The sequence below is a fragment of the Panthera uncia genome, chromosome A2, assembly GCF_023721935.1.
Source record: "Panthera uncia isolate 11264 chromosome A2, Puncia_PCG_1.0, whole genome shotgun sequence".
NCBI classification, from domain to species: Eukaryota; Metazoa; Chordata; class Mammalia; order Carnivora; family Felidae; genus Panthera; species Panthera uncia.
The window spans coordinates 7456217-7469120 of NC_064816.1; the positions used below are offsets into that span (position 1 = coordinate 7456217).

At 55.5% G+C, this 12904-nt stretch overlaps 1 protein-coding gene across 8 annotated transcripts in view; it reads left to right on the forward strand.

The window, feature by feature from the left end:
- The window catches only part of DNM2 (dynamin 2), an 89312-nt gene that overhangs the window by 52392 nt on the left and 24016 nt on the right, over nucleotides 1-12904 (forward strand). For 4 of the 8 annotated variants that reach the window (XM_049642395.1, XM_049642392.1, XM_049642390.1 and 1 more), the window contains exons 6-10: nucleotides 2477-2637; nucleotides 5649-5791; nucleotides 8706-8841; nucleotides 10084-10151; nucleotides 10778-10916. In XM_049642395.1, coding sequence (XP_049498352.1) covers nucleotides 2477-2637; nucleotides 5649-5791; nucleotides 8706-8841; nucleotides 10084-10151; nucleotides 10778-10916 — 647 coding nt within the window. Of the gene's footprint in view, nucleotides 1-2476; nucleotides 2638-5648; nucleotides 5792-8705; nucleotides 8842-10083; nucleotides 10152-10777; nucleotides 10917-12147; nucleotides 12287-12904 lie in introns of all 8 variants that reach the window. The other 4 variants (XM_049642396.1, XM_049642391.1, XM_049642388.1 and 1 more) reach the window with 1 other exon arrangement.

Here is a 12904-nt window from a genome sequence, read left to right on the forward strand (position 1 = left end):
TCCCTCTTCCATATCTGGGATAGACATGGGGAAAACCTGGTTTCCACCTGCCCCCAGCCCTGCTGAGACATTGAGTAATGAGAGGGGCCCCCAGGGGAGGCTGGAACGTGGTCAGGGCAGAACCCAAACACCCATTTAGCTGCCAGGATCCCGAGCTGAAGAGTGAGTCACTGTTGGAGGCTTAGGAAGGAAGGATTGGTGCTGAAGCCCGAAGAGGACCCCACGTGTCCTCACACCCTCTGCCATCCCTCCCCCAGCCCCCTGACCGCGTGCTCATTCTGCACACACTAGGCCTAAATCTTGGTCCCCGAAGGATGCTACCTGGGCTCAGCATTGCCGCTGGGGGGGCCAGGTGACACAGACCTCATCAGCTTCCTTTCTCCCCACTCACTGCTGTCTGCATCTGCCCTCTGCCTTCCTGTCTGTGTCCAAGAAGGTGAGCCCTTCCTCTCCCGGCTCTGTCTGCCTGCTCCCGACTTGTACCCGCAGCCTCCCTCCCTCGGTGTTCCCCTCTTGTCCCGTGGCCTTTCGAGTCTCTCGAGCTGCCACCTTCTCCTTGGCTTCCCAAAGACTCAGAACTCTCGCACCTTCGGGAACCAAAATCCAAGCCAGACCACTGTCTCTGCTCCGCGCGGTTGGCATGTTTGCTGTCGTGTGGATGATAGCGAGCTTGGGCTTCCCACAGGTCTGGGTTCACCCTCTTGATTCTCCGGCTGCCCCACTCCGTGACCTCCCCTTGGTCACTTCCGCTCATCTGTAAAATGGACATAGTGACATACGCGGACAGGATGAAAAGTAATTGGGCCTGCACGAGACTGGGCGGGAATAAGGGCAGGCAGGCAGGCACCACTCCCCTCCCCCCAAGGGAGACCGTCAACGCCTGCTGCTAAGCAGGGGGGGATGTACGTATGTGTGCACCTGTCCCCAGTCCACCTCTCCAACTCTGGTTATGTCAGCAGTCGTGAATGACAGTCCCCGCGTCTGCTTTGTTGAGCACCTACCATGGGTCAGCCACGAGGCTGAGTTCTTAGTGTCCTGTGACATCCACTCACCCACCCTGCTGGTGTGCTGAGTGCCTCGCGTCCCCACGCGGGGACCCGAGACTGTTCTGGCTTTTTGAACACCATCCCCTTTCTCTTCATGTCCGAACGTGGCAGATCTTCTCTTCATGCTAGCATCTTTGTGGTACATATTGTTTCCCATGTGTGTTTCCCATGTGTGAAGAATTCCGAAATGGTACTGAAAGCCGCCTGTGAAGGAGAAGGTCTCCCAGCCCTTCCTCCATGTCCCATTTCTCACGTGGTCACGGTTACCATTTTCTTTGTGTCTTGGCTCAGAAAATTTTAACCCAAATATAGTCATCTCTGAAAACCACCCGTGTTCTCTTCCAGTTTCATGGTGTGTGTATAGATCTGTGATCCCTTGAGGATTAGGTTCGGTAGGCACCCAGCTTGGGTTTTTGCGTGTCTTTTTTTAATGTGTTTTTTTGTTTTGTTTTTTTTTTTTTTTGAGAAAAAGCACATACGTGTGCACGAGCTGAGGAGGAAGAGAGAGAGAATCCCAAGGAGGCTCCGTGCTGTCAGCGTAGAGCCCAGCACAGGGCTCATACCCGCAAACTGTGACCTGAGCCAAAATCACAAGTTGGACGCTTAACCGATTGAGTCACCCAGGCGCCCCCACAACTAACTTTGTTCCTTTGCTGGCCGTGGCCGTTGAGTGATCCACCTTCCTCCCGTTGGCTCTGAGGAATTAGCCATTAGTTCCCACCTGCCCTTCATGTGGTTTTGGACTTTTTTCTTTTCTGTTCCATTCATCTCTCCAGGCGTACATGCCCCAATGTACCCAACCTTTTCAAACGTAACAGGTTTTAATACCAGGCAAGATGAGGTATTCCTAACTCGGCCTTATTTTTGAAGTGGTTTTCTTACTTGTCTTTATTAATAAAAAAAAAAAAAATTTTTTTTTTAGTGTTTATTTACTTTTGAGAGAGAGAGAGCATGAGCAGGGGAGGGGCAGAGAGACGAGGAGACACAGAATCCGAAGCAGGCTCTAGGGTCCGAGCCGTCAGCACAGAGCCCGGTGCGGGGCTCAAACTCACGGACTGCGAGATCGTGACCTGAGCCGAAATCGGATGCTTAACTGACTGAGCCACCCAGGCGCCCCTTCTCACTTGTCTTTAAAACACAGTTTGTGGGTTTCGTCTTCTCCAAAGCTTTTCTCCGTCCCCCGCCTCACATCAGGCCGGGCGTCACCCCTCTCCTGCAGACACTTCTGTTGCTTTCCAGGACCGCACTCTGCGTTTGTGTTCTCCCAGTTTCTGAGTAATGAGTGGGGCTTGTGGCCCAGTCCGCGAGTGACCTGTGGGACAGGGTCCCTGTCTGTGCCTGCACCTGGCCCAGCCCCGTTCCTGGTCCGCGGTGGGCATCCCGGGCACCTCGGCTCACCTGGCACGGCCCCTGCCCCTCTCCTCCCGCAGGCTACATCGGTGTGGTGAACCGCAGCCAGAAGGACATTGAGGGCAAGAAGGACATCCGCACGGCACTGGCGGCCGAGAGGAAGTTCTTCCTCTCCCACCCAGCCTACCGGCACATGGCTGACCGCATGGGCACCCCACACCTGCAGAAGACCCTGAACCAGGTACAGCCGGGATTTTGTGCAGGTGCAGTCCACAGTGATGCTGGCCTCGGTCTAGAGCCGGCGCGCGTTTTAGCAAGATGAGTTCAGTCCACATCTGATTCGGGGCCTGGTGGAGAGTGGGTATGCAGTAAGCTGGTCGTGGCACTGTTCCTGTCACGGTTACTGTTCCTGTTATTTTAATTACCGTTGTAATGATCTAGTCACGTACCCAGAAGTTTGCGTACGTTACAAACGCCTGGCCGGCACTGAGGCAGGGTGGCCAGGAGTGCTGGACGGGACCTCGTCGGGAGCGCTGTAGAGCCTGACCTTCTTGGGTCCGAAGCCCACCCCAGTCTCTGACTGGGTGGCCCAGCCTCTCTGAGCCTCTGGCCTCCGTTCGTCAGTTGGGAACCATCACCGTCCCTGCCCCCCCAGGGCTGCGGCGTCCGCTAAGTGCTCACTGCGTGCGTTGCGTGAAACACAGCAGGTACCAGGTGCTGGCCGCTCCGGTATTGCATTTTCTACCGCTCTCTTGTTTTTCTACACGGAATGCATTCATAGGGTTTATGAACAACGCAGGTATCGATACACGTGCGGCGAGGTGCCCCCTTCTGCCCCTTCCTTCCACCCCCCGGGGCCCCACAGTTGGTACTGCCTGCGTTTCTTTCTGTCCATAGAAGCGAAAAGGACCTTCCGAGAATCACTGCTCTCCCTTTCTTACCGTAAATGACGCCATGCGCCCCCCACCCTCCCCCCGCCCCTTGCTTTTGAGGATTTTTTGCTCAGCAGTATCTCCTGGAGTGCTGGCTGTGCAGAAAAGAACCCTTCCTCACTCCTTTTCGCAGCTGCATACTGGTCTCTGAATGCAGTCTGTTCAGCCGTCTCTTTTTGGAGACTGACTCCATCTTCTCGTCTTCCTGGTGCATAGAGGCCGCCGCTAGTAACATGTTAATGACCTCATCTTGTGCCCCTGTCGACTTCTCTGGAGAGGAAAGTCCCTGATGGGGGATTGCGGAGTCTCACTGTCACAGACGCTGCTGCCTGTCCTCAGGGTCTGTCCTGGTTTGCCCATCCAGGGTGGCGAGACCTTCCCCTTTGAGACTTTGTGGCAGCTTCCTGGAAGGTGGGAAGGCATCAGAGCAACAGTGAATCGTTTCTTCGCATATGCAGTGGTGACACAAGAGCAGGGCTCTGTCCTCGGGGAAGACGTTTTTCTAATGGGGGGGGGGGGGGGCGGGGAACAGATTCGGAACAAGTCACCAGATGAATGCACAATCAGGTATTAGGTAGCAGCCCGGCCATGAAAAGCTGGCGCAGGACAGGAAGGCAGAGAAGGCAGCTCAGGGGCAAAGAGGAAAGTGTCCTGTGGGAGGGGCCCTCCAGGAAAGGAAGCAGTGGGCCTGGGCAGAGGGCTGTGGGAGAGGAAAGGAAGTAAAACCCCCTTGCAGGTGGCAGGGGCCTCCTGTGGGAGCCGGCACGGGGCCCGGCTGACCTCCTGGGATACGGCTCTGCATCGGGGCACTTCTTGGGAGCTGTGGCCCCCCTGTCCCCTGTTTTCCCTGTGAACGAAACGGGGCCACTCTCGTGCTCTAAGACGCGATCGGACACCAGAGGGAAGGTCTGCGGGGCGTGTGGCTCAGATCCCCACCCCAGAAGGCATGCAGGCCCCACAGGGGGTCTGGGACACTGCCCCTGGCCACAGAGGGTGTCAGAGGGACTGTCAGAATCCTGCCACAGAGTGTGCTGAGCTGGAGCCTCAGGCTCCCTCACACCTTTTTTCAAGCTTGAGGGATACTCTGAATTCTTGTCTGGTGTAGGACAGATGACGGCAAAATGCTTCTTTCCGCTTTTAGCGTACTAGCTGCTTTTATGGCTTTTTGTTTTGTTCCCTCCCTCTCTGTCTCTCTTTTCTCTCTTTTATTATAGTTAAAAGAAAAAAAAAAAAGTCCCACAGCCCAAATATAGTGAATATCTCATTTCTTCCCATCTGGTGGTGGGTCCCTTCCTGGGAGTTGGCCAGTGTCACCACTAAGTGGGCTTCCTTCTAGAGACACTCAGGGCCTGGAGAGGCCACTGTGTCTGTGTCTTCCTCCCCTCCCTCCCCACTCCCCCTCCTCCTTCCTGTCCCTCCTCCCTCCTCCCTCCCCTTCCTCCCTGTCCTTCTCCAGCTCCCTCCTCTCCCTCCTCCCACCTCCCTGCTCCTCCCTGTCCCTCTCCCCCTCCCCTCCCCCTCCCCCCTTCTTTGCCTTCCCTTCCCTTTGTTTCTTTTGACACCTGAACAACCTTGTATTTGTGTGCCGTGTACCATTCCCCCTTACTTTTTCTCTCCCCACCCATCCTGAGGCTCGTTCTCTAACCTCATCTGCCGTGCCGCTTCCTTTTACAATTTGCGACTGCTTAAATCCACGTGATTCGGAAGCAGAACAGGAGAGAAGGGGCCGCAGAGGTGTCCCCTTCCCACCCGCCTGCCCCACTCCGGCCTTTCTTCCACATTTGTTTCCTGTGATGCTTCCTTCTCTCTGTCCACGCGACTAAAAATATGTTCTTACTTTCTCCCTGTCTTTCACAGAAGGGAGCACACATCCTGCATCCGTTCTGTGCCTTCCCTGGGGAGCTGTTTCTGCCTTAGGCTTTGGGGCCTGTTCCTGTGTCTGTACAGCTGCCCGTTGTCCTGGGGCCCGCTGGCCAGTCCTCCAGGACGTGGGTCCACTGGCGGCCCCCTGGGCCTCTCCCCGGAGCACCCGTGGGAGGCTGTTCTGGGTCAGCACACGGTGTGCCGTGTGGCCCGGAAACCCTGGTTATCTGCCCGGCGCAGGCCCAGGGGGCTGCTCACGGCGTCCCGCTGCTGGGGGCAGCACGTGTCCCCTCTCCTGGTCCCGTGCACGGGTGTGACTCCTGTTGCTTCCTCTCGAGGCCGGGGGGTGCGCCGGGCGCAGGGGGCCATCTCGTCCTCAGCTCCCTGCCAGTGCAACAGGCCTGCCCCTTCCCAGCATCCTGCCTGTGCTGACCTCTGGCCTCTCTCTGTCCCATAGCAACTGACCAACCACATCCGGGAGTCCCTGCCAGCCCTGCGGAGCAAGCTGCAGAGCCAGCTGCTGTCCCTGGAGAAGGAGGTGGAGGAGTACAAGAACTTCCGGCCCGATGACCCTACTCGCAAAACCAAAGCCTTGCTGCAGTACGTGTCTCCCACCCTCTGCCTGGCTCGCCGGGGCCTCTGGCCGGCCGCGGGGTCCTGGGTCTGGGCTGGGTGCCGATCCTCATCCATCCGTCCACCCATCCATTCACTTAGCAGACATCCTTGGGGAGCCTCCTGTGTGCCAGGCCCTGTCCTGAGCACTGGAGCCGCCACAGTGGGTGGGGCAGCCAGCCAGCCCTGCCCCCACATGCTCAGAAAGCAGGGAGGGAAGGGATGGGACCGAAAATGAGTAAAGAAGAAAACGAATATTGTGTTAAATGGTGAAATATTATTGTCGGGAAGAGGCTGGGGTGCTAGGATGGGCGTGGGGTTGCCATTTAAAATAGAGTGGTCTAGGGGCGCCTGGGTGGCTCAGTCGGTTGAGCGTCCGACTTCGGCTAGGGTCATGATCTCACGGTTCGTGAGTTCGAGCCCCACATCAGGCTCTGTGCTGACAGCTTGGAGCCTGGAGCTCACTTCGGATTCTGTGTCTCCTTCTCTCTCTGCCCCTCCCCTGCTCATGCTCTGTCTCTCTCTCTGTCTCAAAAATAAATAAAACATTAAAAAAAAATTTTTTTTTTAATAGAATGGTCTAGAGGGCTGCCCTGAGACAGTGAGAGTCAGGCAAAGACCTGAAGAGGTCAGGGGTGGGGCCCGGAGGTGCAAAGGTCCTGAGGCAGGACAGCACCCTGCAGTGTTGGAGGAAGCTATGTGGCAGAACAGAACGAGTGAGAGGAGAGTGTGTAGGAGGTGTAGAGTGGAGGAGGGGAGAGCAGGGAAGGGACAGAGCAGAGAGCATTCAGGTCTTTGTGGGCCACAGGGAGGAATCAGACTTTTGCTGTCAGGTGGGAGCCAGGGAGGGTTCTGAGCATAGGAGGGACGGCCTGATTCAGGTGTTGACAGGCGCCCTCTGGTGGCTGTGGGGAGGACAGACATGGGGGAACAGGGTTGGGAGCCTGGCCCTGTGCCAGCTTTTCATGCTCTGTCTCTTGGAATTCTCACCCTGACCCTGAGCGGATGCCCACTGGCCCAGCTCAGAGCTGATGGGGACTCTTTGAGGCCACCCAGCTGTGAGGTGGGGCGAGGGTTGGTGTGCCCCACAATACCAGGTTCTCTCTCGAGGCTTCTCCTGCCTCCGTACTCCCGGTTTCTGGCCTGCAAGGAACCCTGGGCGCTTAGTTAGAGTGGGATCCAGAAATTCCCTGGCAGCTCATGAGGCAGAGGGTCCCACACGTATGACTCCTCCCACAGACACACCAGAGGAACACCACCCATAGTGGCCACATCCTAACCCTGATGTCCCCCCATCCTCTGCCACGCAGCACTGCATGGTGGGTTCAGGGGTGAGAATGCTTTGATGCTCAGACTTAACACTGTTCATCTCTTGGGGGACAAAAGCTTCTTGGGATCTGAGACATCCTGCGCCTGCCCCCCTGCCAGGTGTTCGGGGAGAACCCATTCATCAGCGGCCAGGCCCGGCCTCTCACCGGCACCAGCCGGACTTGCCCACGAGAACTGGACATCTCTTCGCCAGCAAACTGGGCTTGGGCCAGTAGAGGCCAGTAGAGGTCGGTCCCTTGACCACAGTAGCTCCTGTTCAGGGCAGACTGTGCGCAGTACTGGAGATCAAGAGTTTTGGGGGCGGGAATGATTAAGACGGATGGTGCCAGAGGCTGGGAAAGCAACTAGAAATGCTAAGGAAAACCAAACACTAATAAATACTTGACTTCCCTGCTGCACACGCGATCACAGGGCTCAATGGCAACACTCAGAGACTTTTGTAAGGGTTGGGCCGGGTTCCCAGGACCCATGTGTGGTATTAACATATTTCATCAACCACGTCAGTGCTTTATTTTTATTACTACTTTCTTTTTTAATGTTTATTTCTTTGTATGAGAGAGAGCATAAGCTGGGGAGGGACAGAGAGAAGGGGGGACAGAGAATCCGAAGCAGGCTCTACGCTCTCCTAGCTGTCAGCACAGAGCCCGATGCGGGCATGAACCCACAAACCATGAGATCATGACCTGAGCCGAAATCGGACGCTTAACCTACTGAGCCACCCAGGTGCCCCTTATGGGAGCACTTTAAAAAAAACAAAACAAAACAGGGGTGCCCGGGTGGCTCAGTTGGTTGAGCCTCCGACTTCGGCTCAAGTCATGATCTTGCAGTTTGTGGGTTCAAGCCCCGTGTCAGGCTCTTGTGCTGACAGCTCGGAGCCTGAAGCCTGCTTCGGATTCTGTGTCTCCCTCTCTCTCTGCCCCTCCTCGCCTCACGCTCTGTCTCTCTCTCTTTCAAAAATAAATAAATATGTAAAAAAATTAAAACATTTTAACTTTTCTGAACTCAGAAGCTTTAGGTGAATTACCACTAATTGGCTGCATTCTTTCTTTTTTGTGGGGGTACCAATGAATAGTGCTGCTTAGGATTGGTGATTCCTTGGAGTGGATAAAAAATCGAAACTCCTTGAATCCTCACAATGACCCTATGCGGAGATTTACCATGCAGATGAGGAAACTGAGGCTCGGAGGGGCAAAGCCACTTGTCCACGGAATCACAGCAGTCATTGGCAGAATCCACCTGAGTTGTGTGGAGGGGCTGCTTTTTCACTCACAGTTCTGCCTGATCAAGGCAGAAGTTGCTAAGCTGTGACCCTCCCCTCCCCTGTCCTCACTCTTGCTGTCTGCAAAATGGGAGTAATAATGCTACCCAACCCCCTCCAATTCAGTGAATGAATAATCCTAATGGGCCTGGCACATAGTGATTGCTTGCCATCGGCAGCCCTGTATCTTACTCGTTTTGTATGCATCTTGGTGCTAAAAAGTGAAAAGGAGTGTGTAAGCCACAGCTTGACCCGGAACATAATTCTGGGTCAGAACCTCCCCTCTGACGTTCAGGTTTCCTTTTTCCCGCGCAGGATGGTCCAGCAGTTTGGGGTGGACTTCGAAAAGAGGATCGAAGGCTCTGGAGACCAAGTGGACACGCTAGAACTCTCCGGGGGTGCCCGAATCAATCGCATCTTCCACGAGCGGTTTCCCTTTGAGCTGGTGAAGGTAGCACCGCTGGGCGGGGCCCTCCTGACCGGGGTCAGGCCCCCTTCTGCACAGCTTCCGGCCGGGCCTCCTCCCTCCTGCCTCCAGGCGTCTGCCTGCTGGGAGCAGAGGTGGTGGAGGAGGGGGGAGGGTGTCCTCTTCGGGCCCTCGTTTCCTGAGCAGGCAGCTTAGAGGTATCCAGCAGACCCGAACGAAAGCTCCATTTTCTCTCTCTGACAAAATCCAGCACACGTCCTTTGCAAAATACGCAGAGCACAGAGGTAAATTCTCGTAGGAAAATGGCCTCATCGTGTCGATGGGAAAAATAAGCCGGCCAGGGAGCCAGCATGTGCAGCGAGGCATGTAGATAATATTTACAGCACCCTTCCACGTGAAGGGGCGCGTCTGGATGTGTGTCTTTATGTAGACACATCTACAAAGATGCACACAAAAATGTCAGCTCTGGGCCCTGGGATTTGAGATTTTTTTTTTGTTAATTAGCTTGAAGTTGTACACTTTTCACCACGAGCACATACCATTTTTGTAAAAAACAGCGAAGTTCTTTTCAATGAAAACAAAAGCTAAAGGGGGGCAAACACCCATAATCCCAGTACCCGTAGACAACATCTGTTAGCACCTGGGTGTCTGTCCTTCCCCGATTATTTCTGTGCGAGTGGGTAAGTGCCCAGCATATGCAAACACAGCACGTATACTCATCCATACTTAAAAAACAAACGGATATGTCTCTGTACGTTTTTTTTCGTACGGTGGCCATCTTTCCACACCAGTCATGTATATTTCATGTGTTGTTAATGACAGAGTAGTATCTTATCTTACGGATGTCCCATTAGACATTGAGCCAGTCTCTCATCAATGGACATTTAGGTGGTTTTCACATTCTTCAGCAGTTACGAATAGTTCTACAAACATCACTAATTCTTATTAATTCCTTGAGGTAGATTTCTACAACACTTAAAACTGCGTGAAAGTAGCTATGTGTTTGGAGGTCCTGACTGGTATTGCAAAGTAGCCCGTAAGAAAGTTCATGTGAATTCACGTTACCTCTGGGAGAGGGCGAGAGTGTTCATTTCAAGCCATCCTTGCTGAAATTGGGTTTTAATGTTTTGAAGAATTTTGGTCTAGTGCGATAGGCCGCCGTGTGAAAACAGACACACACAGGACACGTAATGTTCCCCAAATACGCACCTGTTGTGGGGGTGCCACAGGCACTTGCTTGCATGTGAGTGATTTGTCTGCTCTCAGATGGAGTTCGACGAGAAGGATTTACGGCGCGAGATCAGCTACGCCATTAAGAACATCCACGGAGTCAGGCAAGTGCCGAGAGGAGAGTTGCCACGTTCCCTTCACCTCTGCGGCGCCGTCCCCCAGCCAGTTGGTCCCCCATCCCTCTGGGTGCCCTGACTGTGAGGGCTGGAGTGGGCTCCTGGGTGATTTGTCAGTAGCTTTAGAAGTCTCTCCCCGTGGGTCTCCAAGGGCACTCGAGGGCAGGTGTGCTGTCTCGTGTGGATCTATTGTAGGCCACGGGGCCATCTGCTGCCCATAGGTTCAGCTACACGTAGGTTCAGCTGCCCAGTCAGTTGGCATGAGCCCAGCTATGAAAGCTCACTGTAGATTTGCCCCCGGGGGTTGGGGGAGCCAGACCTGAGTCACGATTACAGGAATCCAGCATGTGTCCCCATCACAGGGCTCCCGTGAGACTCCTAGGTCCCCTCGATTATCCGACAAAAGTAGGCACTCTGGTTGTCCAGTCTTAAATCACCATGGCGTCCTCAGGACTCCCTGTGGGTTTCCAGGCAGTGGATGCAGGCGTCCAGCCCCCAGACTTGCTGTGACCTTGGCTCATTCTCGGGGACCTGGCCCATGCCTATGAAATTGCTGACCGTGCTTTGTTTCTCTCTGACTTATCTCCCCTGCCCCCGGGTACGGATGGTTTTAGGACCGGGCTCTTCACCCCGGACTTGGCATTCGAGGCCATTGTGAAAAAGCAGGTCGTCAAGCTGAAAGAGCCCTGTCTGAAATGTGTCGACCTGGTTATCCAGGAGCTAATCAATACAGTTAGGCAGTGTACCAGTAAGGTATCGGGCCCTCGGCAGGGTGACTCCTGGCCTTGTGGACGCGGGGGTATGGGGGTTTGGTATCAGGCTCCCAGTGCTGCTCCAGCCTTTGCCCCGCTGGTGCCCTTTCCCCCCAGATTGCCTTAGTTTCCAAGAATGTGGCTTCTTCCCAGGGGCTGGGGCGGGGGCGTGTTGGCCTGGGCGCAGCGTGTGTGTGGGGGGGCGGGGTGCGCCAGGCCTCCAGAACTGGCCAGACTGGTGGGCAGGGCTCCCTGGGACCCTGATATCAAGCCTAGCATGTGTCTGATGCAATTGGGGGTTTCATTGGGCTGTCGCTTTGCTGCCTTCTGGGAAGCAGAGAGGGACCCCGTGTCAGCTGTTGGAGGCCAGGCTCCCTGAACGAACCTCCCTGGCTGTCACCCTTTCTTGACAAACGCCTGGCACCCTCGGGCTTTCCTGGAGCCAGCCACTTCTCTGTCCCCAAGGCACCAAGAAAGGCCCGAATGCTAACAGCGTAACGAACACTCGGGTGCCCAGCTTGGCTCCTAACTGCCTCCACCAAGTACCCCTGGCTTCCTCCAGGAACAGAGCTGCCCCCCCCCCCCCCCCCCCAGGCAGCATGTCCTCTGAGCCACTAGGTCACAGGCACCGTGTGCCAGTGTTCACGGGCCGCTGTCTCCACCTGGCAGGACGCGCTGGGCTCCCCCGCAGGCCTGGTTCCCAGGGCAGCACGCTTTGGCCAGGCAGCTGAAGTGCTTCCCAGTGGGCAGTTCGTGCTTGCACGTCCACGGTGGCCGTAGAGCTCTGGGTCGGTCTTCCAAGGCAGGGAAACTCTGCTTGAGCCTTCTGTCTCGGTCTGGAAAAGCCCACATTTGCTTCTTAAGCTTCTTCGATTAGAAAAGGGAGAGAGAGAGAGAAAAACCTAGACGGGGTAGAGATGATCATCCAAGATCGCATTGTCACAGGTGTGGAAATTCAAGGCCTCCACATTCCCTCGGCTGTCTGAACCGTGACACTGACCCCTAGCGCTTCCGTAATGAAAGCCCAGAGCAAGCCCCAGCCTCTCCTCCGACCCAGGACTCCTCTTTGATCCGAAGCAGCTTCCGGGGCAAATGCGGGCACAGCCTCCTACTTGCATGTTACTAACCAGCTGACTCTCCTCTCTTCTCTTTCTCTGTCTCCCATCCCGCGTGTGTGGCCTGCACTGTCCCTGGGTGTCTTTCTACCTCGTCCCACCCTCCGCATGACCCAGGACGGGGCTCTTCACCCCCGACATGGCCTTTGAAGCCATTGTGAAAAAACAGATTGTAAAACTCAAAGAGCCGAGTTTGAAGTGTGTTGATCTCGTGGTCTCAGAACTGGCCACGGTCATTAAAAAGTGTGCCGAGAAGGTAACCGAAGGTTTCGTTGTTATCACCTGCGCATTCGTCCCGCATCTTCTCCCCCTACCCATGTTAGTCTTCACCCACGCATCTGGAAACTCTACCTCAGCAGGAACCCCCTTCTGTGGGCCCCTTGTCGCCCCGCGACGCCTCAACTTTGCGTGGCAGACGAACGGGAGGGAGTTGGGAACGCACACCTGGTCCACACTCCCAGTTTGGGCTCGGACGGGGATGGGAGGCCGGTGGTGTAGCCAGGTGCAGGCGGTGGGGACCGGCAGGAGTGCCTGTTCCTGGACCCCGTAGAGAAGGGCGGGTGGGGGTGGGGGGGCAGGTCTCCAAACTGTCGCCGCAGGTGAAATGCTATCAGCGCGCAGACCTGCGTGTTCGTCACGTCACAGGGCGTTTGAGAGGCTTTCCACTAGTGATTTTGAGCACCCGTTCAGTTTTCCCCACCATGTGGACTTCACCCAAACCTCAGAAGGTGGGCTTCTCTGTGCCTTTGGTTTGGTTATGATCGGGGAATGGTTTTCGGCAAGGGGGTCCCTCTGAGGTAGATGGCCCAGATGGCGCCCCCATCCGCCTGGAACAGGCGCTACTCACTCACGAGCTGGGCGAGAGGTCCCGCCT